The following is a 27,914-nucleotide window of genomic DNA, read 5'->3' as shown; positions in this document are numbered from 1 at the left end:
GTGCATAGAACAGTCTTAAAGTGTTAAAGCCCATGTGCCAATATTCATACATGCTGCTTTTTAATGCAGTGCCATCTGAGGGATCACAGGCATTCAGGTGTGTTTTTCGGCATTGCCCTTTATGCAGACATTTCTTCAGATTCCCTGTAGAGGGTGAAATACCTAAAATCCTTGTACTCAGTCTCTGAGGAACACTCAGACTGTTTTTCTGTTTTTTGGAATTAAGATTTGTGATAGAATGTTACTGTATTTTCATTCATAACTAATATTATGACATTGTTCAACACCCATCCATCCATCCATCCATCATCTTCCGCTTCTCCGGGGTTCGGGTCGTGGGGGCAGCATCCTAAGCAATGAGGCCCAGACCTCCCTTTCCCCAGCCACTTCCACTAGCTCTCCAAGGGGGATTCCGAGGTGTTCCCAGGCCAGCTGGGCAATATAGTCATGCCAGCCTGTCCTGGGTCTTCCCAGGGTCTCCTCCCTGGTGGCCAGTTTCAGCAACCGAGGATCAGAACACCAAGGCCCACGCCTTCAGACACTGCCCGATCCACAAAGCACCGCACCCCTACTACTGCCCCTCCCATTGGTGGTGGGTCGATGGGAGGGGGGGGCTCATGTAACTCCTTTGGGCTGGGCCTGGCTGGGCACCATGAGTAAATGCCTGGCCACCAGACGCTCGCTGGCAAGCCCCTCCCCCAGGCCTGGCTCCAGGATGGGGCCCCGGTAACCCTGTTCCGGGCAGGGTACACAAATCCTTTTCTTGTCTTTTCATAGGGGTTATTATGGATCACACTTTGTCTGACCTGTCACCTAGGAACAGTGTGTCATGGGAGACCCTACCAGGAGCTTTTGCTCCAGACAACATAGCTCCTAGGATCATTCAAGCACGCAAACCCCTCCACCCCGATAAGGTGGTGATCCATGGAGAGGATTGTTCAACACTTTAAACCATTAATAAGGCTGCACATACTTTTGACTCACTGGACTTGACATACTGTTTTGTATGGCCTCAAAATCATGGAACTATAATGAAATGAAGCTTATTGCAGGAACATGACCTATTTAGTCTAAATTTATTGTTATTAAATTTTAATTCCCATTAAAATTTTATTGCAGCGACTTTAACTTTTGGGGATGGTCGAGGGAGGGAGATGGTGGATCAGTACAACTTTGTCCCAAATTTGTGAACTAATGTGTTTGATATGCTGTCAGACTACTAAGGTCATTCTCAGGCCAAAGTAGAAGAAATAGATTACTGTTTCTAAGAAAGCCCATTATTGGCTTGCCTTTCTCAAAACAGATGGCGGAGTGCTTGTGTGTGATTATCAGGAATGCATTGACAAGATGCTGAATGACAGTCAATGGCAGATTATCTATAACAAGCATTTATTTTTCTAATATAGTTTCTAATCTGGCAGATGGTCAGGAGTTTGTAAGGGGATACTGATCAAAATACACCATCCAAACGTATCCAGACACCCCTTCAAATTTGCGAATTCAAATTTTGAGAGCACAAACTCCTGACACAGGTGTGCAACTGTGAACAGACTGTGTAAAGCAAAGAACTGACCAAGAGGATGAGCAGCGCCACATGAGCGTAAGGACAAATTCCCTTATTAATACCCTTGATTGTGGAAGAAATGTTGGATGAGCAGGTGAACATCATCAAAGGTAATATTAAAATGTGTCCACAACTTCATTGGTGTAAACAATTAATCTGTTCCTCGGTGCACGATTACACATGCCTTTAGTTAAGGCTTCCTCAGATATATGTGGTCTGACTCCATAGCTGCCATTGACCTGCTTTGTTCAGTGGGCTCTCGCTTTCGTAAAAGCAGGTTAAAAGGTTTGGACCATGGACTCTTATCTGAATCCACTCTCCTAAATCTCTTGGTCCCCCCCTAAAACTCTGATAACCCCTTTAAAAGAGCCATTCTACAAACAACACCGTGACTACTAGTCAGCAGACGAGGCACGTTGTCTCCAGTGTCTCTCTTTATTGACTATTTCACCCTACGTCATCCTTTTTTCTTAAAAATTTCAAGTATTTGTTGTGAACACAAAAGTCGAAGAGAAAAAAAAAACATTTTCAGTTAAATGCAATGACAAAAAATAAATTAAATGAAAAACCAACAAATAATCAACAACCATCTTTTAAAACAAGTTCTCAATATTACCATAGTCATAATAGTCATTAACACAAAATATCAAGTATTCTGTTTCATCATAAAATGTCTAAGTTCTATGATCTCATGACTAATGCAAATCTCACCATTAATCGAAACTTCACTCTGTAGTCGGCAGTCAGAACAAGAAAACCAGACCCAACGTTTCTCTTCATGTCACTACACTGCTAGATCTTCTACCAACACAACGGCAAAGTGGTCAAACAACATAACCTTAAGAAATGAAAACAGACAAAAAAAAATCCAAAATTGGTCACAATACACTGACAAACGTAGAAGAAAACTCAGTATTTTTCCTATGATCAAATTAAATAACATCACAAATTAGTTTTTTTTTTTTGTTTTTTGTAAAATCATCAAACTCCTGAAGTACTGCAACTGGAAATCCCAAAGCAAATATACACATGCGGATCCTTTTGTGGGGACATTCTTGAGGAGCAGTCCGCTAGTGCGCTGTGCGATCGGGTACGTACTGCCACACGGTGGTGGCCAACATGCACTACAGTCTCAAGCTTTTAGAGCACTTCTGAGTCTTTTCACAAACAGCACCAGGAATCGGCCGCAAAGGCGCAGCCCGGACGAGGGTCCCTGCGTGTTTTACAGTCTAGTCTGTGATATGAAACCTGAGCTCAAGACTATTAAAAGTGGAAAAAAAAAAACACACATTAAATCAAATGAACAAGCAGCATTTTCCTCCAAAAGCGATCTGAGACAAGACCATCAGCCACTGAGCCGAGAGAGAGAGAGAGAGAGAGAGAGAGAGAGAGAGAGAGAGAGAGAGAGAGAGAGAGAGAGAGAGAGATTGCTGTTGACATCATGACATCCTTTCTTAATAAATGATATAAAAAAAAAATGCATGGCCTTGTTAAGTTGTGGCCATGGGTTGTTTTTATCAAAGGGGAATTCCACTAATCTTTCAAAAACCGTTAAGATGTAAACAAAGTAATTCAATGGTTTGGTGTGAAATGTTCTGTTGTAAAGAAACTTAAGAGTCAAAATTGTTCACAGTGGTGGTGATAGGAACCAGACGTTTGAAGTGTTTGTGTCTAAAAGCTCCCTCACAAAGTTATTACATAAAATAGGAATATGCTAGATCGCATTCATAGTAGAGAAGCACAGGTAATGTAAGACAATAGTCCTCACTGCTTTACCATGATCAACACTACATATAAAAACCTACAGGTGTCAGGGGCGTTCCCTTGTCATGTTGACAGTAAATTAGCTATATTTCTATTTCAGACATCACAACCATTCAATACTCCCAATCAGCCCCACTGTAAAAATATCTAAGTCAGTAAGTTTCTCTACAAAGCATCATTTGTCATCAACCTCCCCGAATGACTGTGTACTTCTCAATGACTGAACTGTGCAGAAATTTTGTAAAATTGGTGGATTTCCCCTTAAAGAAGGGAAGTCACCAACAGGGCTCTGTAAAGGAGCAAGACAGTGAGAGAGACTGAAGATATTTTTATAGACGAGTTGTAGGGGTAGTGGTTCAGTGGTGTGGCTCTGCAAATGTAGATATTAGCACAGACCCCTGTACAGTACATGGTTAATAACTGGGTTTAGTCTAAACACACTCACAGTCAGTGCACAGTGGATCTACTGAGGTAATGAGAATGTGAACAGCACAACACTGCATGTCTCCTAAACACGCTCCACTCATGAACACACACACGTCTTATCTGACCAAACCTGATTCTTCAGGTGACAGAAGACAGACACACACACACACACACACACACACACACACACTAGTCCAACTCTGGACTGCACATCTCTTCCACAACTCAACACCCCCCCCCCCCCACCCCCCCCCCCAAAAGACAAACATTTTAGACAGACAACCTGGCAAATAAACAGTACAATTAAAAATAAAGACGTAAAAACTAAAATTCTTTGAAATCGCATTGCAGTTAAGTGAACTATGCACTTCCTTACTCCAATCACTAAAGAGACACATTCTCAAAAAACAAAAAGAGAAAGTAAAAGCCCATAGGCTTTTGGATGTGCTCTCAGGATTGCAGACACAGTTTCCCTCAGTTTACGTTACTCAATCTCCACCCTAAACTAACGAGTGGCAAAATCAGGTAAAAACTGGCATTGCGAGTATAAAAGCAAGTACAGTGCAGTAGAACATAAAAGAAAGCAAAAACTTTCAAAGCATAATGCTAAGCAGAAACTACCCAACGTTAGAACAAATGATGGTTTAGAACAAAGAACCTACAGGAAGAGCTTAAGTGGAGAGGGATGTGAGGGGAACATGAATTACTTACCTAAGAACCTCTACATGAACACACAACATACTCTCAGAGATTGAAGGAACAGTGAGAAGTTTCTGAATGGCAGTTAGAGCCCACAAAATACCAAAACCTCCCATCCTCAGACATTGGTATTGCACAATACTGAGGGACTTCTTTAACACAAATGTGTCATTTTCATCAGAGCCGTTTTTGTGTTCAATCCATGAAGGTTTTTTTTTCCTTTACAAATTCATTATTTTCATAATCCTCAGTATAAAAATGTTCTCAGCAGCATATTTCTCACTTGGAAATATTGTCTTCAGAACCGGGTACTGTAGTTCTTTTCTTTGAATTTTTTTTGGATGTTAGGATGTTCCTGTGTCGAAGCCTAGTCTTTCAGACCCATCAGTCAGCTCAAGCACATGTTCCTATGGTTAACTACTCCTTCTATTTTAATCAGAGTCTTCATTTCATCTCTCTTCTTTACGGGATACTTTCGAGGAATGCCAAGCAGTGGATCTGAGAGAGCGAGAGAGAGAGCGAGAGAGAGAGCGAGAGAGAGAGCGAGAGAGAGAGCGAGAGAGAGAGCGAGAGAGAGAGCGAGAGAGAGAGAGAGAGAGAGAGAGCGAGAGAGCGAGAGAGAGAGAGAGAGAGAGAGGCTTTAATGTACAGTCAAGCATCCTAATGTTACATGGAAAATGTTTACGAAAGGGAGGAAAAGCTGTCCCATTGCTCCCTTACTGTTAGCGTTCAAAACATAGACTAATACAGGTTAATTACAGCCTATACAATGTCACCCCCATGTTCAGTTATACTTAGCATTATATCAATGATCAAAATAACTGATAGAGAAAGAGTAGAAAACCACAAAGTCTGTTCTGTGGATGACATCACCACTGCACCTCCAACAAAGCAACACCATTTTTTAATCTTCAGTTATATGACTCAGTAAAATGTTCTGGTGGTAGATTGTATTTGTAGATAATGTGCATGCATGTTTAACTGATTTAATTCCTAGAAAAATTCAGAATGTTTTCAACACAACCAGCAGATGGCATATATCTGCACTTTATCTCCCCATCCATGTTCCCTCGTTACGCTCTTCCTCTTCCTCACCTAATGAAGGTTTTAAAGGCCGCACTCTGGGGGTTAATGCACAAAGGCACTCGTTTGCCCTGCTGGTGCTCTGTGATGAAACGATGGATAAGCTCTGAGAGAAAAAGAGTGAAAACAGACCCATGAACATTAACAACAAATAAAATGCTGTCTGGTAAATGACAGAGAATGTGTGCTGCCTTCACCTCAACAGTGTTATTCCCTTCACATTCTTACTTGTGTACACATGAATTGAGAGGTTTTATAAATTCATTCAATGATTATTGTTACTTAGTTCATTTCAAACACTACATTCATCTTACTCTTTTATTAATAGGGTTCTGTTGCCCCAGCAAAACTCAAGTTAAAATGGCAGACTGGAGTAGAACAGTCTGGATTACACCAGGTTTTGTTCAGCATGAAAAAAAAAAGGGGGGGGGGGGGGGGGGGGGGGGGGGGGGGGTTAATAACCATGTCAGGCGTTGCTTGTCTGCAAATTGACAAACTATTTTGAAACAGAACAGCAGTGTGCATGTATAAATGTTATGGGTAAGAACCACAACGAGATGATAAGAGAAAGCAAAAAGATACAAAGAGGACCAGTCACCTTTGCCCTGCCAGACAGAGAGCATGCTCTCCTCGTAGCTGTGGCTGAACGGCCGCTCGGCAGGTGGTTCAAAGTCTCGGGTGTAAACCCTGCCGCTGGGAACCGAGTAACAACACTGACACATGCAGGTGTGGTATCTCAAACGGCCCTCATCCAGGTACGGGTGAGAGAGAGCGTCGCTGCCTGAGATCCGCTTAGCCTGCATGCACAAACACACGTTACATACATAAACTCAAACCATTACATAGCATTTTATGATCAAAGATGATTTGTATTTTCAAAGACTGAAAGCCAGCAGCTTCATATAGATTGTGGGACGTCTGTTGTACTATACTGTAATTTTTATATTGACAAATATTTGTCATGTTTTGACTTATGTTAAGCATTTCTAGCTGCAGTTTATTAACAGCACAACTTAAACCTAAATACAAATATTATATTTGGGGCCTTTGCTTAGACAGCTGCACCACATGGGAGCCCATTTGCTCTGATTTATTTCTTTGATTTTGGCTGACCTGTAATTTTATCATGTAAACAATGTTGGGCAGGTAAGTGCACTCAAGATATATCTGAATGCTGCTGCTACACCTATACAACCAAATGTCAGAGCATAAATCATGTACAACGGACTGTTCCAAATTACATCCGAAAAATTTTATTTACACATGCAACAAATTGTTCATTTACCAATTTTAAATTCTAGTTTGACCCATTTAATACCAACAAATAGGTGAAATTGTGCAGCACAGTTAGTAATACTGGTAACACCACTCTTCCCCAAGCAGCAGGTTAGGATTCGAACCACCACATTGGTACGGACACTATGCTACACCAACAAGATACTTCAGGCAAGACTTCTAACACTATATTTCTCAGTATCTTGTTTACAGTTTTAATTCACTCTGGATAAGAGCATCCACCAAAAGAGTAAATGTAATTAAATAGTTGTTTATAGTGATTTTTATATTGAGGCTAGTAAAAAAATAATGAAATTCAGTAAAACAATTTAGCTCTGAAGAAAATGGAATCAGAACCAGCTATAAAAATCCATGACTACTGCAACTACTTTTAGTATCTTAACATTTTATGACCAAAAGAGGTTAGCTACTTTTATCAATGTTTTCAATGACCAACAGTCAGCATCACAAAAATGTTATTTTATTGGGAATGTTTGCATTAGCATACTAACCTACTAACAAACACAAACTAAAACTAAAACATCATTTTAATTGCAATCAACTCCAAACTCTGGTACTGATACTGATGACTTTGCTGCCTATTTCCCCACAAGACCCAGTGACTCACAAATATGAAGAATGCCATCAGCACAGAAGCTGGTGATAATGAGGGGTGCGTGTTTACTCACTGGATCAAAGACCAGCATGCGGCACAGAAGATGAACTGCCTCATGGGTAGCCGCGTCTGACAGCATATACAGAACAGAGAGTGAGGGCTACAAGAGAGTGAGAGAAAAAAATTAAAAAGTGAATAGTGGCAAACAATAAGTCATTGCGTCACTCAATATGCTGTGTGAAATTACTGAGCTGGTTGAGGTTCTCACTTCACTGAAAAATATTTCAACTATCTAAATGATCAGCAAGAACATGGAATCGATAAAATGATCAATGCTCCAGGAGCACAAACATTCAAAAGTTCAGGTTTTTCTGCAACACTTTCTGAAAACACATTCAGGAAAAAGCATTGCGTTTAGATCTTAAACACTGAAATTCTTTTAATTTCTTGTCGACTAAACAGTAATTATTTTAACGGGGCATAAACCTAGCCTGTGTAAAGTCATGCAGCATGCCTAATTGGCTTGACAGAATTCAAGATGTTTTAAAAAAAAAAAAAAAAAAAAAAAAAAAAATTCTCCAATGTTTGAGAAACAGCCTTTACATCTAAAAATCTCACTCTAAAGACTACTGCAGCACCACTGCAGGAGGAGAATAAGGATATTCACAATGGATATAGCACTGATTTCATTTTTTTTGCCAGAGTTGTTCCTTTAAAAGGCATCTCAGAAGGATTTTGATTCACAGTGTAGGTTATAAGATTCACTTTGGACAATGTTTGTTTACACAAATACTTTTTAACCAAAACATACACTCTCAATGGGCTAATTATTAAAAGCGGCTAATAAAATCCACTTAGTCCAGGGATCTGGAAAACCAGGCCTGTGTGTGATGCACAGATAGTGTCTGGCTTAGCTAACTTGGCCCCTTGCCACTTTCTGTTCCCCAGACATGGTCCTAATTTTATACTGCCAGCACCAGCACAGAAAATTTCACGATTTACTGCTCAGTTTATAGCTCTGTCCACAGGACAGAAAACCATTTAGATGCCTAAGAACCTCCAATCTAATCACAGGCAAAAGCATCATAACAGCGAATGGTTGCAGTGTTATACGGCTCCTGTGTGGTCTAGGTAACAGCAAAGCAGATTAGAGAAACATTTTGCAAAGTAGATTACTGAAAGCAAGACATATTACCGGTTTGTGAGGTCCTCTCAGGATGTGCGCTCGAGCGCCCTCGCATGCAGATGCCATGGCAGACAGTGGAGGAGTGCCCAATAAATCAGTTATAAGATCCAGCTACAGACAGATAGTGGGAACAAAAGATGGGGGGGTGAAGTACAGAAACACAATTTCAGCAGGTTTCTTATTATACTTTATATTTTTAATCTTGCCAAACCCACTGCCTAAATGAATTGCTCCTATTTTGCTCTTTCAAACTCTTTATCATTGTAACATTTTCCCAAATTAGAGCACTTAACTGGATATTGCTGCTAAACTCTACTTCATTCATCTAATTTTGTCAACAAATGAATCAGAGTAATAGTAATCAGAGACAAGCAGTGCACCCTGGTGCACAGTGACCAAGTGTAAAATTAGGTCTTTGCTTTAAGTAGAGTGGGAGAAAAGTGTGTGTCAAACTACTGTCTAACTGCGCTCCACTTCATGTACACCATGGTAACATTTCACAACACACTAATCAGCGTGGTTTTAACAATTTCAAAAAAGTACCAAAAAAAAAAAAAAAAAAAAAGTTTAAAAACTGCATCAAAAATTGAAAACTTCTCGCCGAAATGATCCACTATGTCCCATTCTCCTGAATGTCTGTCTTGAATTATTGAACAAAATACATTACTCACACGTTAACCACTATAGAAAAAGCACTGCCAAGAGAACGGGATGCACTGGAGCAGCCGCACATGAGCCCAAGGTCACAACTCAATGGCATGCATCAGCTAGAGGAGTATAAAGCTCCCCAGTATTGGGCTGTGGAGCTATGCAATTAAGTTCTCTGGAATGATGGAGTTCCATAAAGTGCCTTCCGGATGAACTGGGGTTAGTGTTTGTGACGCAGATCCAATGCATTCAGTAACTGACCTCACTAATGCTCTTGCAGCCGAATGCAATTCAATCCTCACAGAAATGTTCCAACAACTATTGCATAGCCTTCCCAGAAGAGCAGAGGCTGTTACTGCAGCAAAGGGAGACATACTCCCTATCAATACCCTTGATTTCAGAAGAAACCTTAAATGAGCAGGCATCCACAATGCACAATACCTGTTGGATTGGGCTCTGAGCCTGGAAGAGGATGCGACGACCCAGCAGCTCAGCAAAGATGCAGCCCACAGACCAGATGTCTATGGCTGGGCCGTAGTGCCGAGAGCCCATCAGAACCTCCGGGGCCCTGTAGTACTGCGTCACCACTTCCTGGGTCATGTGACGGGAGGGGTCAGGCTCTTCTACGCGGGCTAATCCAAAGTCACAAATCTGATCAAATAAAAAAGGAGCACAGAAGTAAAAAAAATGGTAAAGAAGACCTTAATTAAAACAATGGCAATCTACCAGAGCAACTAACTGAGCATTAATGAGCTGGTATGTACCTTGAGCAGACAGTTGCTGTTGACCAGCAGGTTCCCTGGTTTGATGTCTCTGTGCAGGATACCAGCAGAGTGCAGGTATTTCAAGCCTGAAAAAGTAATAACATCTCCCTTAGTCTTAATTTAAACAAACTGGTCAATATATACACAACACTGTTTCAAAGGTCTTTTAGGACATCTTAAGAATAAATCACCTGGTCACACTGATGGCTGTATTAGCCTTAAAGTCAGAACAGAAACTTCCCAGAACTAACTACATTATGGACATTGCGTTAAGCCAGACTACTATTCAAATGTTTGGAACCACACATGATATTAATATATTCAAGAGATTCAACAAGTATATTTTTTGGAATTATATATACAAGTCCATTCTTAAATGTTACACAGGTCTAATGGAATCATCTACGTATAAAAATCATATACAGCTCTATTCAGCATTCTGAACAGATCTATTTAATGCGAACTTCTACAAATGGTTTTAAATCTATGAAACAGAATATTAGCATTGTACATGCATTAGAATAGTATGCAGTATGTATCTGGTTTATTTTACTGAAAATATGATGCTTTTCAAACTGCAAAACTACTCCCGACTTGATTTGTAAACTACTTTTATAACCTCCTCTTTGAAAATGCAAACACAGACACAAACAGGTACAGCATGCTATTATATATCAACCCAGCCCCAGGCTTTACTCTCACTCACCCCTGAGTATCTGGTAAAGAAACACTTTGATGTGGTCAGTGGTGAGAGGCTGAGGGGACACTATGACTTTGTGCAGGTCACTCTGCATCAGTTCCGTTATCACATATCTACAGCACAACTAGAGTTAAGGAACATATTTATCTCTATACAATATCCAGGTCAGACAGCTAGAGTGACAGCAAATGAGAATATGCCCCTTCTATGAAATTACTGTCCAAATATTTACAGCGATATGCTCACCTAAACTTTCTGGTTAGTAAAAAGTTAATGACACTCAATTTGTAAAGGATACATCTCCTCAAAGCAGTCAATCTGTGGAGGCTGCAGAATGTCCAAAGCAGATAACACCTGCAAACACAAATCAACATAATCAAACTTCACCCACCAAAAGAATCAACCGTGAACATCCACCAACTGTGTACTGTTGATGGGCACATGTAATAAATGTATAGCGAACCAAAAATCTTTTACATCTATTCCACATCACACCATCCCAATATAAAAATATGACTGCAGCTCTCAATATTGCTAGATATTTGTATTAGAGACCAGTTGCAGTTTTGGATGTAATATCATTGAGCAACTTCTGTTCATTTCAAAAACAGCAAATAATAATTTCCTTTAAAACACCCAAAGGTGAATTTGTAGGCTGGACAACATTAAAGGGACATGAATGTCTTTACTGAATGTATGAAGAGAATTATGATTCAGGTAAGGGAATTTACAGGCTATGTAACATGAAAGGCACAAATTCCTTTCCTGAATGTATTAAGGGTACTATGACTCAGGTGTGGGAATTTGTAGGCTATGTAACATGAAAGAGAACTAAATGTTTTTGCTGAGTGTATGAACGGTGTTATGACGCAGGTGTGAGAAACCATAGGCTGAGTAACGTGAAAGGACATGAGATCCATCCCTCTATCCTTTCTACATCCTCTCAACCTAAAACTCACGTTGTCATGTTTGAAGAAGCACAGCATCCGCAGCTCCCTGAAGACACGCTTGCAGGAGACCAAGTTCTGGAAGACATTGGGCATCTTCTTCAGGGCCACCTTCCGCCCGTCCCGAGGGTCTGTCACTGACCTGGAGGGAAAAGGCACATTACCAATGGTGAAAGGCCAGATGACGAGGTGTACATCATTAGAATGTACTCACATTAATAACCAATTTAGGTGTTACTTGAGTCCATGACTTGGGTGCCATTTAGAGCTTGTAACTTGTGAAAATTTAATCTGATTTTTAAAATCATTTGTCAAAATTAAGTCTAGGACAAAAGGCACTCAACTACTTTTTTCACAACCTTTTTCTACAAGGTTTGATTGTGGACAAAGCTTGAAAGCATCATTGTTGTTTTTCATGTAAAATTAGCAAATACACAAAATGTTATCTAGCATACATGCTCACGGAAAAAGGACATTAATGAAAACATAGTGCTTTACATATGTTTTAAAATAAAAAAATCATTTTCAGTTCATAATGTAATGTGTGGAACTTTCAAAGTGCCCCATTGAGCCAAACTGCTTGATGTCACTGAAAATAAATTTTAAAATTTCGCATTACCTTTCAGAATTTCAGATTATCCAAACTCCTGTTGAACATGTGACAATCCAAATATTTCATAGAAATGAATGCGGTCAGGTAACATGTTTATGTGCACGCCGACAGACACAACTAAAATGTCCAAGGATGGTTCTTCAAGGGATCTTTAGTAAGGAAAACTGTTCTAATAGATCCATGAACACTCAAAGAACCCTTTGCATGACTAAAGAGGTCTTTGCATCGTAAAAATGTTCTTTAGATTGATGGAAAATGTGTCGTCTATGGTTCTATATAACACCTTTTTCAGCACATTCTTCATTAATCTGAGGAACCCTTTAAATCATGCAAAGGATTCTCTGAATGTTCATGGTTCTATATAGAACCATTTTCTTCACTAAACCCTTGAAGAACCATCTTTTTAAAAGATGTTCTAACAACAGAAAAAACATTTTCGGTGCTATTTATAGCCCTTTTCAAAGAGGTTCTATATAAAAAATCATTCAACACATCCTCCATCAATCTGAAGAGCCATTTCACTAAGAAAAAAAACATTCAGGCAGGAAATGTTATAATATATAGAACTCATGGTTATAAAGAGAACCATTCGCTTTACTAAAGAACCCTTGAAGAACTACCTATATCTTAAGACAGTTAAATACTCCAGGCATTTTGGAAGCACGAGACGTTATACTGAATCTTGTAAATACTAACTCCACAAAAAGATGCACTCACCAGACGACGCCGAAGGCTCCATAACCGATTGGTCGATCGGGCTCCATTTCAGCCGGACTCGGTACCTCACTGGCCGGGTTGCTGTGAGGCTGCGGGACCGCGGCTCCTCCGCCTGTGCTTCCGCCGAGAGATGCCGGGTGTCTAGGAGTTCCTGTGGGTTGCTCCGGCCCAGCTGGGTTCTGGGTCGCGCTTAGTCCACTGGAGGTAGAACCAGTCGTGCTGTTCACACAGAAATACTTGTGGCCTAACTCCGATCCAGGGAACAAGTTAACGTTACCACACACGACTGGCCGAGCGGACCCATGGAATGCCATTCTATTAGAGCAAGCCAGCCGACGAATTGGTTTGGCGATGTGCAGCTACGCTTATTAATCCCATTAAAACGTAAAAAGTATTTTCATAAATAAGACTAAAATGCACGCACGCTAACGCTAAAGCTCGCACCGAAAAGCAACCGATTTACGTAAACACTGATGGATAAATCCAACCTGCTGGAACAGCCTGCTGGACACAACTTGATTACCTTAACCTAACTTAGCTAACGTTAGCTAATGGGCTTGATGAGGTAGCTATGACTTTACTTGGACTAAATTATTACGGCGTTTTCCGCTTGTATCGTGAAGCAAAAAGACAAAATAACTCACGATATACAGACATGTAACGTTATTTGGTCAAACCCTGAACAGCAGTTTAGCACAGTTAGGCTAGCTAGTCAGCTAATCACACCACTGTGATCAAGTCTGTGAACTTTGTACAAATAACTAACTGTATGAAACTAACACGATTAATATGTAGTGAAATGCGTGCAGGTAAATACTTATTTGGCTTATTTTGTAGATAATGAGACGTCTTGGAGTCGATTCACTCCGCTCCGATCATCTTTGTTTGCTAGCTAACGTTAGCTCGCTCGCTACGGTCTTAGTAGCTACAACTAACAAACTAGCTCAGCAGGAAAGAAACGAAGTCAGTCGTAAATCGTTGGTTAGTTGAGCTGAATCTCCTGCATTAGGGCTGCCTGAGTAGCCAGCTACGTCTTACGCTTCGACTTGCTTTGCAGCTTCAGACCAACTAAAAGAAATCCCTGATATTTCGCTGAAGGGGGAAACTGATGAACCCCGGTCAGTAGCAGCAGCACTCAGCTAGCCTAGACTCCCACCAGCTGTTACCTAGCTAGGTTAGCCGGCTAATTAAACTGCAACGCGACCTATATATGCCGTTTATCTGGTCCTCATACGAAAAAAAGATTACATTGCAAGCCCCGGCTCTTCATTAAATCAGTAGAGAGAGAGTGATTTTAAAACCTACAACCCACGAGACTCTGAGCAAACTGTTCCAAAGGGAAATACTGAAAGGACTAGCTTCCTACAAGCTAACGAAGCTACAGATGTTTGCAAAGTTAGCTTTTAGCAAACTCGCTTCTAAGCAACTCCGCTGGTAGAGCCAGCACTGCAGCAGTCCAGCTGTAATCAACCGAGAGGCGTTATGGATGCGTGTCGGTGTTCTCCATCGCTGTCGCAGTATTTCCCCTCAGTCCTGCTATGCCTTTCGCCTTCTTTCCTGAAATCAGCTGTTTGAAACAGTGGCAGAAGGAGGAGTTGGGGGATGGATGCGAAGTGAAAAGGAGAGAATGGGGGAGGGTAGGACCACCGGCGTAAACAAGGCAGGAGGCGACGTTTAACCATTCACTGCCCTTTCAGCTTTTTATGCGTTTGGGATACATTTCACGACACTGAATAGCAAAAGATAGCAGAGATCAGACGTAGACAACGCAAAAACGGTCTAATCCCACAACGGCTCACATTCTCTCCATTCACCTGAGCATGTGACTGAACGGCGTAGCACAGAGTTAAGTTAGTTAAAGTAAGTATAATTAGATGCAAGTTCGTTTTTTTGTACATTGATTACTTAGATATAATTACAGCGACAGCAACAAAGATTGGCGTTCAACAAGCTTCAACACAAACGTGGTCAAGGATAGAGTATTATGCAGCTTCTTAAGCGACACCAAACCTTGTTCACATCCTTGGTCAGAACCTTTAAAAGATAAATCAACATCAATGAGAATCCTTGGAAATAAAAAATACTCAACAATAGTCCCTTATATCCACACACATGAGAAACAATACAAGTAACTCCTCGTTGTACATTTCACTTTGAATGAACCTTTTACAGGCATCAGGAATTTATGACAGGAAATGGTACAGAATTTGATCCCCTATCACAGAGTTGCAGAGATCATTCAGAGAGGCAGCTTAAATGTGTTAGAATACAGACAATAAGGACCATGTAAAAAAAAAATATATACTACTTTTGCTCAAATAGTGAAGGTTGTTTAGATTTAGGAAGCTGCTTGATATCTAAAGATCATAATTAGCTCCGACATTCTAATATCCTCATCACCAGAGACAGGTTATAATAAAATGGGACAACACTTAACAGCCTTCATTTCTTTGGGAGCTCTCCATTGGGACATGACTGACGTAATAAGATTACATCTCAACACCCAACACAGCAGTCCATTCAATCTTCACGGAACAGTCAGTCCACCTACTGAAGCAGATCGACCCCAAAAACTAATCCTTTCAAGACTGATTAGAAGTCTGTTAGTTGTTGAAATGAGTGGATGACCTCTTGAATTTTTCTGCTCTAAAATCTTCAGCCTCGTTGATAAAAAGTCTGGCAAGCTATGAGGTGGCAAGGAAGGGGGGAGGGGGCAGAGTTTCTAAAGTACCCTTTCCATTTGGCATCTTCATAATAGCCTATTGGAAAGAGAAATAAATGAAAGTTACGTTACTAGGCAGTATTAAATATCACAATATCTTCCAAATGTATTGCACTGTTAAGTTTGTGTTAATGAAGATGACAACTCCATGCTCCCTTAGTACTGCTACTCTATGCTAAAACAATGCATTACAAACTTTACACATCTTTGATTGGACAGCTCTGTTCAGTTCCTCTAGCAATTTTTAAAAACTTTAGTATAATTAAATGGCTAAGATATAAACATTTATTCAGAGTGACTAGAGTCAGAATTGTTCACAGTGCTGGTGATAGAAGCCATATGTCTGAGGAGTTACTGCCTCTAAAACCATTAAACTCAAAAGGTTATTACATGGAATGATTATGAATACACTGTCTGATGCCTGTAATATTGTTTCACTATCATTTTTGGACAAGATTGTCATCAGATATGTATATTCTCAGATTAGTGGTGTGAATAGGTACAAAGGCATACAAAGGCAACAAGTCCCCAAAGAAACCTTTTTTTTGTTTGTTTTTCCAGATTTATGCTGACTTTACCATTATACCCTACATATAAAAACTCAGAAGATGTGTAGATACACTGGTGGTTCTGAATAATAAGTTAAATGACTACATTTGTGTTGTAGACCTTGTGACCTCTGGTTTCTATCACCACCACTGTAAAGAAATCTGAGTCAGTAAGTTTCTCTACAATGAACCTTTTTACCTTTCAACCTTTTAGCTAGGCAGAAATTTTGAAAAATATTTTTTTGAAATGTCCCTTTAAAAATACACCAAAGATAATTTTACAAAGTACTATAAACACTAACAAAACAGTTTTCCAGAAATAATATATTGTTGTTTATTTAGCTATTTATTTTGAAGTGTTTGTCCAAGGCAATCTGAAGCAACCAGAATGATATACACTGCTAACTAACCTAACTAGGTTTCCAAATAACATAAACATAAGCATTTATCTGTGAAACACATAGGTAGACATTACCTGTTCCTATTCATGTGTTCTGCATCCCTTTAATCACTCTTTTGAAAGCCCTGCCCCCTGCCCCCTCCCCATCCCTGCCCCAGCTGCCTGGGGCTAGCTGTGGCTCTGGGGAGCGATGCTGGAACAGTCAGTTACCAGTAGGCCCACCGTGGCTGGAGGGCTGGAGACAGGAGTGGCGGTGGCCACCGTACTGCCTGCACTGCTGCTGATTGGGTTAGGTGCAGCAGGGTCTGTCTGGTTGGCATGTGTGGCCATGTGGCCCTGGAGCTGCGTGGGGGTCTTACAGTGTACCCCACATAGTTGGCACAACAACACACCACCGGGACCCGTACCACGGCCCACGCTGCTCTCCTTCCACTCCTGCCCGTGGTGCTTCTGAGCATGGACTCGCAGGTACGTCAGTGTGGTGAAACCTGAATAACAATAGGAAAAACAAAGCTTATTAAGTTATTTTCCTGGGCAAAGGCCTTTGTATCACAAATTGGTAGCCTTTAATCTATTAGTTTTATCTAACATTGTGAAGTGATTATTTTGCAAGATGTTTTCAGTAAAACAGTGATTTAAGTATAGTGTTTTTATGATCTGTTGCTAACCAAGAAGATGAACATTTGTTTGTCCCCACTGAAAAAGTAAGAGTGCAAACTAAAAGTCCATTGTAGCTGGTTTAATGGCTTATTAGAACTAAACTCTCTTCGCAACTGTTTTCAAAGTAGGGCTTAAGCTTCAGCCTCAAGGACACAAATGTGGTGAAAAAATTTGCCAAGTTAAGTCATATCTAATTATTTCCCTAATATAAGTATTAACTGAATATTTGTTACTTGCAGTGTACTAATGTACAAGCATTTTCACCAAAGTCAGTGTGGCATAGCCATGCACTAGCTAGTCTGCCCAAATCACAATACTTCCAAGCTAGGAAGGTGAAAGCTAGCATGTGCTTCCTCCACTACACATGATGCAGTACTGCATCTGTCTTGCCACTAACACAGCATCGTAGGACAGCTCAATAAGTCTGGAGGAGAACTGAGTACTGCCAATGCTGTTATGTCAGCTAACAGATGGCCACACTGGCTAACGTTGTGCTGAGGGATGGGGAGCACGGAGAGACACTCTGCCCACCCAGAGAGTGCTCTCTTGCACTACTGGCCAAAGAGCCAACGCATGGGGCAATTATGAAGGAAATATTAATTAGAAAAAAGGCTAAGGAAAATGCAGCAAGACCCATTAAAGTGGGAGTGAAACTCACTGCGGTTGCACAGGTGGCAGACATGGTGCTGAGACTGGTTGTGGACCCTCATGTGATCTGTGATGTAAGCAGGAGAGAGCAGTTTGCCACAAATGTGGCAGGGAACTTTGTCTTCATGTCTGATCATATGAGCACGCAGCCGGTCCTTAGTGGCAAATGCAGATTCACATGTCTGCAAAAGGTAAGAGAGTGTTTGTTAGCCGCTCTCTTAGGTATACTGTAAATATTACCCCAATGTACTTAAGACTCAGTTTCACTATACTGTATCTTTCTGACTCTCAAATGCACATACATTACATATGAATCATTCCCTCAATACATTTCAGGCATATATGGCTCTAGCCTACTCTATGGTTGCACAATATACACATAAAATGGAAAGCAGTGAATGATTAAAGAAAAGAAAAGAAAAAAAAAAACAGTATCTTTGGATGTACAGCAAGTTGCTGGTAATTAGGAGGTTTTTTTTGGAATGTGTGATTAAACAAATTATTTGATTTTATTTGAAATTCATTTGAAATTTAAAGAGCATTACTGTAATTGCTCCTTTAAGTAAACAGCAAAAATGACAAAAATATAAAATCAAACACAATATATGTATTTGGATCAGTTCTGTTAATGTGCAATTTGTTCATCATGGAAACTCATAGTGAGGACAATTCTATGCAGTCTTAGTCTATACGTCCCTGCACATTAACACTTAAGCAAACGGTAGAACACATACCCTCAGTAACATAAACACAAACAGAAGTAAATTCAGTAGCGCTCTTCATAAGTTTGGCCTGTAAGAGACTCCATATGGCTAATGTACTGCATTGAGAAGTCAGATGTTCTGGACATTTAGTAAACAAGTCCAGAACAGGACAGACAACAGAACAGGCAAAGAGAGGGACATCAGAAAGGAATATCAAGACAGACATAAGAAGAAATAAGAAGAAAAGAGTTCAAGATGTTTGGCAGACTGAAAAAGTAAAACCAGGAAAAAATAGTATTGGAAAAAGAGAAGGAATGGGGGAAAAGAGACATAGTCAGCGGGAAATGAGAGAGAGAAGAGAGGTGCTGGCATTACCGGACACTTGAAGGGCCTCTCTGTGGAGTGCACCTGCCGCACATGACTGTTAAGATGGTCAGGCCTGAAAGGGACAGAGAGGGCTTTACCCTTTACATAATGCACCACAGTATAATACTTAATGGGGGCCCCCCAAAAAAAAAAGGCAAGTGAAATTTATAAAGCAAGGACAAAAATGCCCCCTGTATGAATCCTATTGCTGGGTGATATATCACATGTACTGGTAAATTAGTGCCACAAGACGCTACTGATTTTATTTTTAGTAATACTGATAGAAAACAAAATTTTATTTTTACCTGCAATGTATTGTGCTTGAGCTTTGTAACAACCATTTAAAATGAATACAATCTGTGTAATGTTGTGATAAAGAGCTGCTTGATTAACAGGAAATTAAATAAGTAGAACATTCATGTAAATCTTTGTGTAATGGTTTCTGTGTAATGTCATCATTCATGAGTTCATTAACTATGAATGCAAATAAAATATCTGATACGGTAATAATTCAAAATAAATATTTATATTCAATTCAGTTTTAGTTTCTCACTATACTGGCAAGGCAGGACAGATCAGTTAAAACAGTCACACTAAGGTGAAGGATATTGACAAAACACAAAACTCTTCTAACATAACATTAAGAAAAAATGCCTCAGATTGTCAAAACCAAGGGTAAATATTGCCTCTTCATAAAAAAGACACTTTTAGACACTGGTCAGGGCAAAAGGAACTTTTGGGGTTGAGAAGTGTGTGCATCCTTATGTGAAATTTAGTAAATAGAGCAAATAGATTATTTCTAATTGAGGTCATCGTGTATCACTATGTATCTGTCTGTGCATATCGTGTAAGTGTGTCTAAATGTGAGTTATAGACGGAGATAAATACAGCATGGAGGTCATTTTTCCCTTGCCACATTGACCTATTTTCAGGCTTAAATTAGTAATCAGGGCATCTCTCGCCTGCTTTCAGTATAATGACAGCATTTTAAGCTCTCACTACAGGCAAACGTGAACCGTAGAGGACTCACTATAGTCTCCCTCAAATAACAAGTGTGCGTAAATGCTTATGTTGATGCACATTTAGTTCTAATATTTAGAACACATATTTAGAAAGCTTGCATACTGTATGTGCAAGAACAGGTTTGGGATGAAAATGCATTGATGTGAAAACGGGGAATCAAGTGTTTCAAATTTGGAATGTTATAAATCAGTCATAACTAATTATAATTATATTAACATCACATGCATGATGCTTATGGTTTGATCAAAATGTTTTGACTAAGATTTCCCAATAGCCTACAAATTCAACTCAAAAAAAGCTTTGCTGATCATTTTAAATAAGGATTTACCGATATGGAAACTGTGGGCCAATATCTGGGTTACAAATACAGACTTGCACACAGAAAGCACACTCTTTAGCCCAACATACACACTATATGCTACTGCAGAGTGTAATAAATGCAATGCTAAAACTAATTTTAGTCAAATCTACACATCTGTTCAATGCTGAATTTTTTTTTAAACAGTTTTCAGCCAATACAAATATATTTCTGATATAACAGCACATTTTTAGTTTTATTGTCTACATACCACTATAAATCATTCCGGTCATTACATTTGTGTATTCTGTGTACTTTTAAAAATAGTACACCAAAATAAATCAAACTATGCAGAAATGTGACTTATTTCCTAAAGAATCACAATCAAGTCATTTTGAGGTAAGATATTTATTGCTCTCCTATAAATATATTTGCATTTCATTTTGAGTTTCAACTACAGAGGTGAAAAAAACTCACCGTGAGAACCCTTTGGCACAGTGAGGACACACGTATGGTTTCTCCACTCCTCCCTGATGGGATCTGACATGGTAGCTCATCCGGTCCTTCCTCTTAAAGCGCTGCTGGCAGATGGGACAGGAATACGGCTTCTCATCCGAGTGGGACAGCCGGTGCCGATTCAGGTGGTAAACATCTCGGAACGCCTTCCCGCATGCCTCACATGCGTGGTTCTTGCGGACTGGATTAGGGTTTGGGTTGGGGCTAGGGTTGGGATTGGGGCTAGGAGTAGGGTGAGGGTTTGCAATTGGAATAGAGATTTGGATTGAGCTGGGAATGTTAGGGTTCTCTGCAGTGTTGGTGGTTGGTGCAGCCTGGAAAAGATTTGAGTAGAGAGTCAGGATATACTCACAGTTGTTTTTTTTTTGTTAAGGAAAGAAAAATCCAATATAAAAAAAATAGCCTTGTTTTGATGCAATCGAACGTCACTGCCTGTGAAAATCCAATCTATGGACCGAGTGAAGGTATGAGTCACTTGTTACACAAAAGCTGACAGTGTCCTGATATTTGGGCTTATGGAGCTTTTAAAGTAGACTCTGGCAGATAATGACATGGTTATGCCAAGCCAGATACATACCTCATTCAACTACGCAAACGCAAATGACGATGCCCAGGCAGAACACTGCACTGTGCTTGGCCTCTTGTTCCAACTCACCATGTGTGTTTACGTTACTGTGCTGGTTATACAATTCAGTATATATAATGAAATATAATGTAAAACTAATTTACCTCTTTTTTAAACAATAAAGATTGTAACATGTAGGCATTTTTAATGTTTTAAAAAACACAGTTCACTCTTCAGTACACAGTCCATACTAAAAACAGCCTGTTTTGAATTCACTGATGTCTCCAAAACCAATGCATTCACATATATTGCTTATTCAGCTTATAGCAGTTCAGCTCCACCCATTCATTCATACTGACGTTTTAAGTAATGTTGCAGCACAAACTGTTTTTTTTTATTGAGATGAGATCTATAGACAAATATCAATAAAGCTGTTTCATTTAAAACACTTTGCGCAGCCAAGTACTGAAAGTAAAATGAGGCAGTGATGTACATGGGTAATGTTTATACCTCACAATTCTATTAAGTCAAACATAATCAAGTCAGCATATGCAGACTTCGGTAGCAAATTTCGACTAGCCTCTGTGCTAGCTTATGAGTCTCCATCTACACTGGGGAAGTGGTTGTAATTATGTATGTTTAAAATGTGCAAACATTGCACAGTGTAGGCCTGCAGGAACATGCCAAGGCGGAATGTTTAAAGCAGGGGTCCTGGAGGGCTGGGGTCCAGCATAGACCAGTGATCTAATTGCTCGCACACACTGATTATACTCATCTGTTAATTGGTTTAACTGATTTAGTGAGTGTGTTTGAGTAGAGCAAACCTCCAAGCTATGCTGGACACCGTCCCTCTAGGACCAGAGTTGTGTACCTCTGGTTTACCGTGACCTTTGTATCTGACTGCCATGGCATTAACAACACTCCTCTTGAGTCATGTTCATTAGTGCAGCAGCATACACCAAGCTTGTGTAACATAGTATCAGGTGGAATCGGACATTGGTAGTGGTATCAAAATATGATACTTATTGTGTTTTGTAAAAATATCTCTAAGTATCATGCTATGAGATTTTTGCATTCCTAACATATATCAGAGTGGCAGCAAAGACAAGCAAAACGTTACTGAATAAAAGACAGCCAACCTGCACCATCGTCCCGGTAACCACTACAGCAGCAGGCAGAGGCTGGGGCATGGTCATAGCAACAGTTGCTGGAGTGATAGACACGGCAACCGTCTCCACTTGTTGGTTGCTGATTGCTGACTGGGGATGGGTCATGGGGTCTGTACCTGTGGGGATTGTGGCAGGAATAGAAAGATGAAGAAGAGACAGAGGGATGGTCTGCCTTTCCACCCGTGCACCTGGCTTGGCTCCGTCCTTCTCTCTGGCCGCTCTGTCTTTCATTTTAACACCCGTATGCACGGACTGATGACGCCGCAGGTTATAACTGTTCTTAAACTGCTTATTACATATGGAGCAAATATGAGCGGGCCGAGCAGGCCTGGTGACAGGTTTAACTGAAAAAGAGAGCGGAGAGAAGGGGGGGGAGAGAGAGAGAGAGAGAGAGAGAGAGAGAGAGAGAGAGAGAGAGAGAGAGAGAGAATAATGTGAATTAGAGCAGAAATAACAATAATTAGCAGCAATTATAACCTTAAAGTAGAAAAATATGGTTATTTGAATTAGTAGTGGGTGATATGCTAAAAATAGGACATTTCCATGATACACAGGATGTATCCCAAAATTTGGGTTTCCTCCCACAGTCCAAAGAATGCAGCCAGGAGAATTGGACATGTTAAATTGGCCCTAGGTGTAAGTGGGTGGGTGGGTGGGTGAGGGTGCATATCTGTGTGTCTGTCATCTGATAGACTGGCTGGCCAAGGTATTGCCTGCCTTCCACCCAGTAAGCAAAATAGTGTTCCATAAGTACACTTTAAGACCACATGCACAATATCCACAAAAAGCATACTGTGGCATAATGCACTACTGTAATGTTGTCAATGTTGTCACCCCTAATTGAAATACAACACTAAAATAGTTGCATGTCCAGTCTCTCTGCCCTTAAACACTCCTCATTATGCTAGCAGACTGACCAGAGGCATAGTCAGAATATATCATGTATATTATAATGTGCTACTAATGCATGTCCAAAAGAATAACCTAAACTATCTCTACCTAATAACCTCAGACAAGATAGCACAACTAGAGAACAGAGCAGGAAAGAGCATGTGACCTCCACTGCCCCCCCCCTTTCTGCCCCCTCCTCCCATCCCGTTTCCCTGCCCCTCCCTCACCTGGCTCGGGCTCCTCGCTCAGCGCGGCTGTGTCCACTGTGGACGGGGGCGGGGCTATGTGCTCAGTGGGCGGCTCCTGGGGCGGATCCGTGAGTTCAGGAAGAAGATCCGATTGGAGGGTCGTCTCAGTTTGGGATTGCGAAGGCGGAGTCTGTAGAAGGAAGGTGCAAAAAAAATACAAATTTGGTCGGGTTTTCCCTCTTTTGGCGGTGAAAACTCAGGAGAGAAGGGCATTCCAGTGCTCACCACGCTCACAAGAACAATCCTCCGTTTCACTCTATTTCTTTGGTCTTACCTGAAAGAGGAAATTGCTCCAAGCTGCATCCATCTTGAGTGCGGATGACGTTTTGATGACAATTAAAAATAATAAACTGAGGTACAGTACGACCAGAAAGATCTCCCTTTAGACCCCCTAATTACAGTCGGTGATCTAACAGTTCACCTGATTTGTGCTTTTACAATGCAGACCTTACAAAGACACAAACAGCGGCGTAGTATCAAAAATGCTCTGATAAGAAAAAAGAAATTGCACGTTCCAGTGACGTCAATTAAGTCATTTACAACACGTATCTACTATTAAAAACCACGATATTGAAAAATATCTGCTAAAAAAAGTATGTTCATAATATTAAACAGCTGTCAAAGTCTTCATTTTCGATATCGCACGTTCAAAAGAACAGTCATATTTTCATGCTTTCAGACATTACATGTAAGTTATATAAATATATTTTTACTGGAATGGTGTTTTTTATAAATTAGACAGCTGTGTGCACCAGTTCATGCAAAAGGAAAAAATAATAATAACACAGCGTTGAAAACTGAGAGTTGGATGTTGTTTTTTGTAGTCAGCGGTCGCTCGGCCCGTTTGCTGAGGGAGAAACAGCCCGTGTTACTGAGAGCTTCTCCATGCGGGCCTGAGCGCGGCAGAAAGCCTCGGTGTCGCGTTAAATCTCATCCCGGCGTGGCGAGCACTTCACCGGCCGCAGTCCATGGCTCCGCCTCGGCGTTTCAATCGAGAGGATGACATCTTTTATTTTTTTTTCCCCCTCTCTCTCTTCCTTCCTGTAATGCTCTCCCTCCCACCCTCGCTCTTTCTTCCTTTTCTTTTTTTACGCCGTCTTCTCTGCCCCGCTGTCTCTCTCTCCCCCACCGCCGTGTCCCCCTTGTTTTAAAGGGATAGTATTTGGAGTGAACTCCCCCCTCTCCGTCCTCGTCCCCTCCTCCATCCGACGAGCTTTTTTCCCGAGCGGTGTCGTCCTCCTCTCTCCCCCTCCCTCCAACGAGCTTTGGCCGACGCAAAATGTCGAACTGAATCACGACGGATAAATATAAAGCACAATCTACCCTTTTCAGATATTAAAAACAGACCTGTTCGCCCAGCGCACGACAGCTGGACGCTCGGGCTGAAGAAAAAAAATCCGGCTGTGAAAAAATGTCGCAGGTCCTTAAAGGTAACGACTCACTCAGACGGCCCAGGCACAAACGCTGCTAATACGCTAGATGTCCACAAGTTTGCAGACACCCAACGTTTCTACTGAAATCAACGAGTTTTAAAATATGTTTCCCCTCTTTGCTGCGGTAACAGCTTCTACTCTTTGGGAGGGTTTTACACTGGCTACATTGCAGGGAGAAATTGGTTACATTCAGCAACAAGAGCATTGGTGAGGTCGGGTGCTGATGTTGGATTATTAGTTCTGGGTCGCACCACTTTAGGTATTGGATGGAACTCCATCACTCCATGAAACGCATTTTCCGTTGGGTGGGGCGAGTTGTCTTTATACTCCTCTAGCTCACAGCTGAAACTTGGCATAGTGACCTTAGGGTCATGTGTGGCCGCTCCAGAGATTCCCCATCTATTGGCCATACTTTGCTATGAATATCATGTGTTAGTGTGTGTGTGTACGCGGAAACATGTGTCACCTTTTAAGTCCATATTCTACATTTTTCACTCATATTGTATTTGCACCATAAAGTTTTCATGGTTTTGTGTACCAAAAACTCAATATTTTTTTTTACATAATTATAACATTTTACACCCTCCCTTAATCACTTAGAATAAAATGTTAGTTTCCCTTTAAAACGTATATGTAAATAACCTCTGTTCTGATTGGATGCTCTGTAGTGTGCAACATTTAAAAAGCAACCTGGGGGGGGGGCACGTTAGGAAGTTTGCATGAATGGGCCCAGTTAAACTGCTGTAGAAATATGTAAATTGTTTGGTTTTCATGACATAGTCAAAAAGAATGAATTGAAAATGGGATGCAGCTTTGTACAAAGGACCGTAGTGACTGGGAAGCAAGTGGTATGTTTTGAAACTTTCATTCCAAAAAATTGTTTAACAATGAATGATATGGGCCATTTGAGGTACAGTATCTCACAAAAGTGAGTACACCCCTCACATCTCTACAAATATTTTATATCTTTTCATGGGACAACACTATACAAATGAAACTTGGATGTAACAAAGTAGTCAGTATACAGCTTGTATAGCAGTATAGATTTACTGGCCTCTGAAAATAACAATACAGCCATTAATGTCTAAATAGCTGGCAACACAAGTGAGTACACCTGAGTGAACATGCCCAGGTTCTACCCAGTTGTGTCGTTGTCCCTCCCTGGTGTTATGTGACTTGTTAGCATTACAAGGTTCCAGGTGTGAATGGGGAGCAGGGCTGTTAAAGTTGATGTTTTGAGTACAATTCGCTCATACTGGCCACTGGATATTCAACATGGCACCTCATGGCAAAGAACTCTCTGAGGAGGTGAGAAATAGAATTTTTGCTCTCCACAGAGATGGTCTAGTCTAAAGATTGCTAACACCCCGAAACTGGGCTATAGCACCGTGCCAAGGTCATACAGTGGTTTTCCAGGGCAGGTTCCACTCGGAACAGGCCTTGCCAGGGTTGACCAAAGAAGTTGAGTCCACGTGTTCAGCATCTTATCCAGAGGTTGGTTTAAAAAAATAGACGCATGAGTGCTGATAGCATTGCTGCAAAGGTTGAAGAAGAAGAAGGAGGTTAGCCTGTCATTGCTCAGACCATACACTGCACAATGCATCAACTCAATCTGCATGGCCGTCGTCCCAGAAGGACGCCTCTTCTGAAGCTTACACACAAGAAAGCCCAGAAGCAGTTTACTGAAGACAAGCAGTCCAAGAACGTGGTTTACTGGAACCATGTCCTGTGGTCTGAAGCGACGAAGATAAACTTGTTTTGCTCAGATGGTGTCCAGCATGTGTGGTGGCACCCTGGTGAGGAGCACCAAAACAACTGTCTCTTGCTTAGAGCCAAGCATGGTAGTGGTAGCATCATGGTCTGGAGCTGCATGAGTGCTGCTGGCACTGGGGAGCTGTGATTCTTTGAGGCAAACATGAATTAACAACATGTACTGTGACATTCTGAAGCAGAGCATGAACCTCTCCCTTTGGAAACCGCGCCGCATGGCAGATTTACAACCCGATAACAACCCCAAACATACCTCCAAGATGACAACTGCCTTGCTGAAGGGTAAAGGTGATGGACTGGCCAAGTATGTCTCCAGACCTAAACCCAATGGAGCACCTGTGGGGCATCCTCAAGCGCAAGGTGTCTAACATCCACCAGCTCCATGATGTCATCATGGAGGAGTGGCAGAGGATTCCAGTAGCAACCTGTGCAGCTCTGGTGAATTCTATGCCCAAGAGGGTTAATGCAGTGCTAGATAATAATGGTGGTCACACAAAATATTGACCCTTTGAGCACAATTTGGACATGTTCACAGTGTACTCACTTGTGTTCCCAGCTATTAAGATGTTAATGGCTGTATGTTGAGTTATTTTCAGAGGACAGTAAATCTGTACTGCAATACAGGCTGTACACTGACTATCCATTATATCCAAATTTCATTTCTATAGTGTTGTCCCATGAAAAGATATAATAAAATATTTGCAGAAATGTGAGAGTTGTACTCACTTTTGTGAGATACTGTAGCTGAATGTACTAATTAGAAGGGGTGTCTAGAATTTGACATTTTTGCGTCAGTTTCCTGGACTATATTTTCCTTTCAATGGAGGCTCTCCATTCAAAATGCTGTGTAGTCCAGGAAACCAACCTATAGCGTGTGACTGAGCCTGGAGGCTTTTATGGGAGTAAAGTATTGTGTCAGCACAAATGTTGCACAAACTATTCGGCAGGCTA

At 40.9% G+C, this 27,914-nt stretch overlaps 2 protein-coding genes across 2 annotated transcripts; both read right to left on the bottom strand.

The window, feature by feature from the left end:
- Positions 1–4,001: 4,001 nt before the first annotated feature.
- nlk1 (nemo-like kinase, type 1) lies at positions 4,002–14,716 on the bottom strand. Its single transcript, XM_017681759.2, has 11 exons — positions 13,003–14,716; positions 11,685–11,814; positions 11,024–11,079; positions 10,732–10,838; positions 10,026–10,111; positions 9,703–9,912; positions 8,623–8,724; positions 7,501–7,587; positions 6,135–6,333; positions 5,549–5,642; positions 4,002–4,951 (listed from the first exon to the last, which is right to left on the bottom strand). The coding sequence occupies exons 1-11, from the start codon at positions 13,314–13,316 to the stop codon at positions 4,903–4,905; spliced, it is 1,434 nt and encodes a 477-aa protein (XP_017537248.1). The 5' UTR covers positions 13,317–14,716; the 3' UTR covers positions 4,002–4,902.
- A 132-nt stretch (positions 14,717–14,848) lies between these two features.
- Positions 14,849–24,870, bottom strand: LOC108410602 (vascular endothelial zinc finger 1). Its single transcript, XM_017681758.2, has 8 exons — positions 24,035–24,870; positions 23,740–23,890; positions 22,592–22,965; positions 20,849–21,201; positions 19,060–19,123; positions 17,991–18,162; positions 16,748–17,160; positions 14,849–15,761 (listed from the first exon to the last, which is right to left on the bottom strand). Exons 1-7 carry the CDS (start codon positions 24,065–24,067, stop codon positions 16,841–16,843), a joined length of 1,467 nt encoding a protein of 488 aa, XP_017537247.1. The 5' UTR covers positions 24,068–24,870; the 3' UTR covers positions 14,849–15,761; positions 16,748–16,840.
- Between the last annotated feature and the right edge of the window lie 3,044 nt (positions 24,871–27,914).

This window comes from Pygocentrus nattereri, chromosome 14, assembly GCF_015220715.1.
Source record: "Pygocentrus nattereri isolate fPygNat1 chromosome 14, fPygNat1.pri, whole genome shotgun sequence".
Lineage (NCBI taxonomy): Eukaryota > Metazoa > Chordata > Actinopteri > Characiformes > Serrasalmidae > Pygocentrus > Pygocentrus nattereri.
The sequence above is the reverse complement of the archived record's forward strand: the minus strand, read 5'-3'. Positions and strand labels throughout refer to the sequence as shown.

Bases quoted from the DNA above. Each gene is read 5' to 3' on its own strand.
- nlk1 (XM_017681759.2), bottom strand. From the start codon at position 13,316: ATGGCATTCCATGGGTCCGCTCGGCCAGTCGTGTGTGGTAACGTTAAC. The intron at 11,815-13,002 runs GTGAGTGCATCT...TTTTCCCTCCAG, and splicing joins GGAGCCTTCGGCGTCGTCTG to GTCAGTGACAGACCCTCGGG. The intron at 8,725-9,702 runs GTATTGTGCATT...ATCTGTCTGTAG, and splicing joins CTCAGAGCCCAATCCAACAG to CTGGATCTTATAACTGATTT.
- LOC108410602 (XM_017681758.2), bottom strand. From the start codon at position 24,067: ATGGATGCAGCTTGGAGCAATTTCCTCTTTCAG. The intron at 23,891-24,034 runs GTAAGACCAAAG...TTCCTTCTACAG, and splicing joins GGAGCAATTTCCTCTTTCAG to ACTCCGCCTTCGCAATCCCA. The intron at 22,966-23,739 runs GTGAGGGAGGGG...TCTCTTTTTCAG, and splicing joins GAGCGAGGAGCCCGAGCCAG to TTAAACCTGTCACCAGGCCT.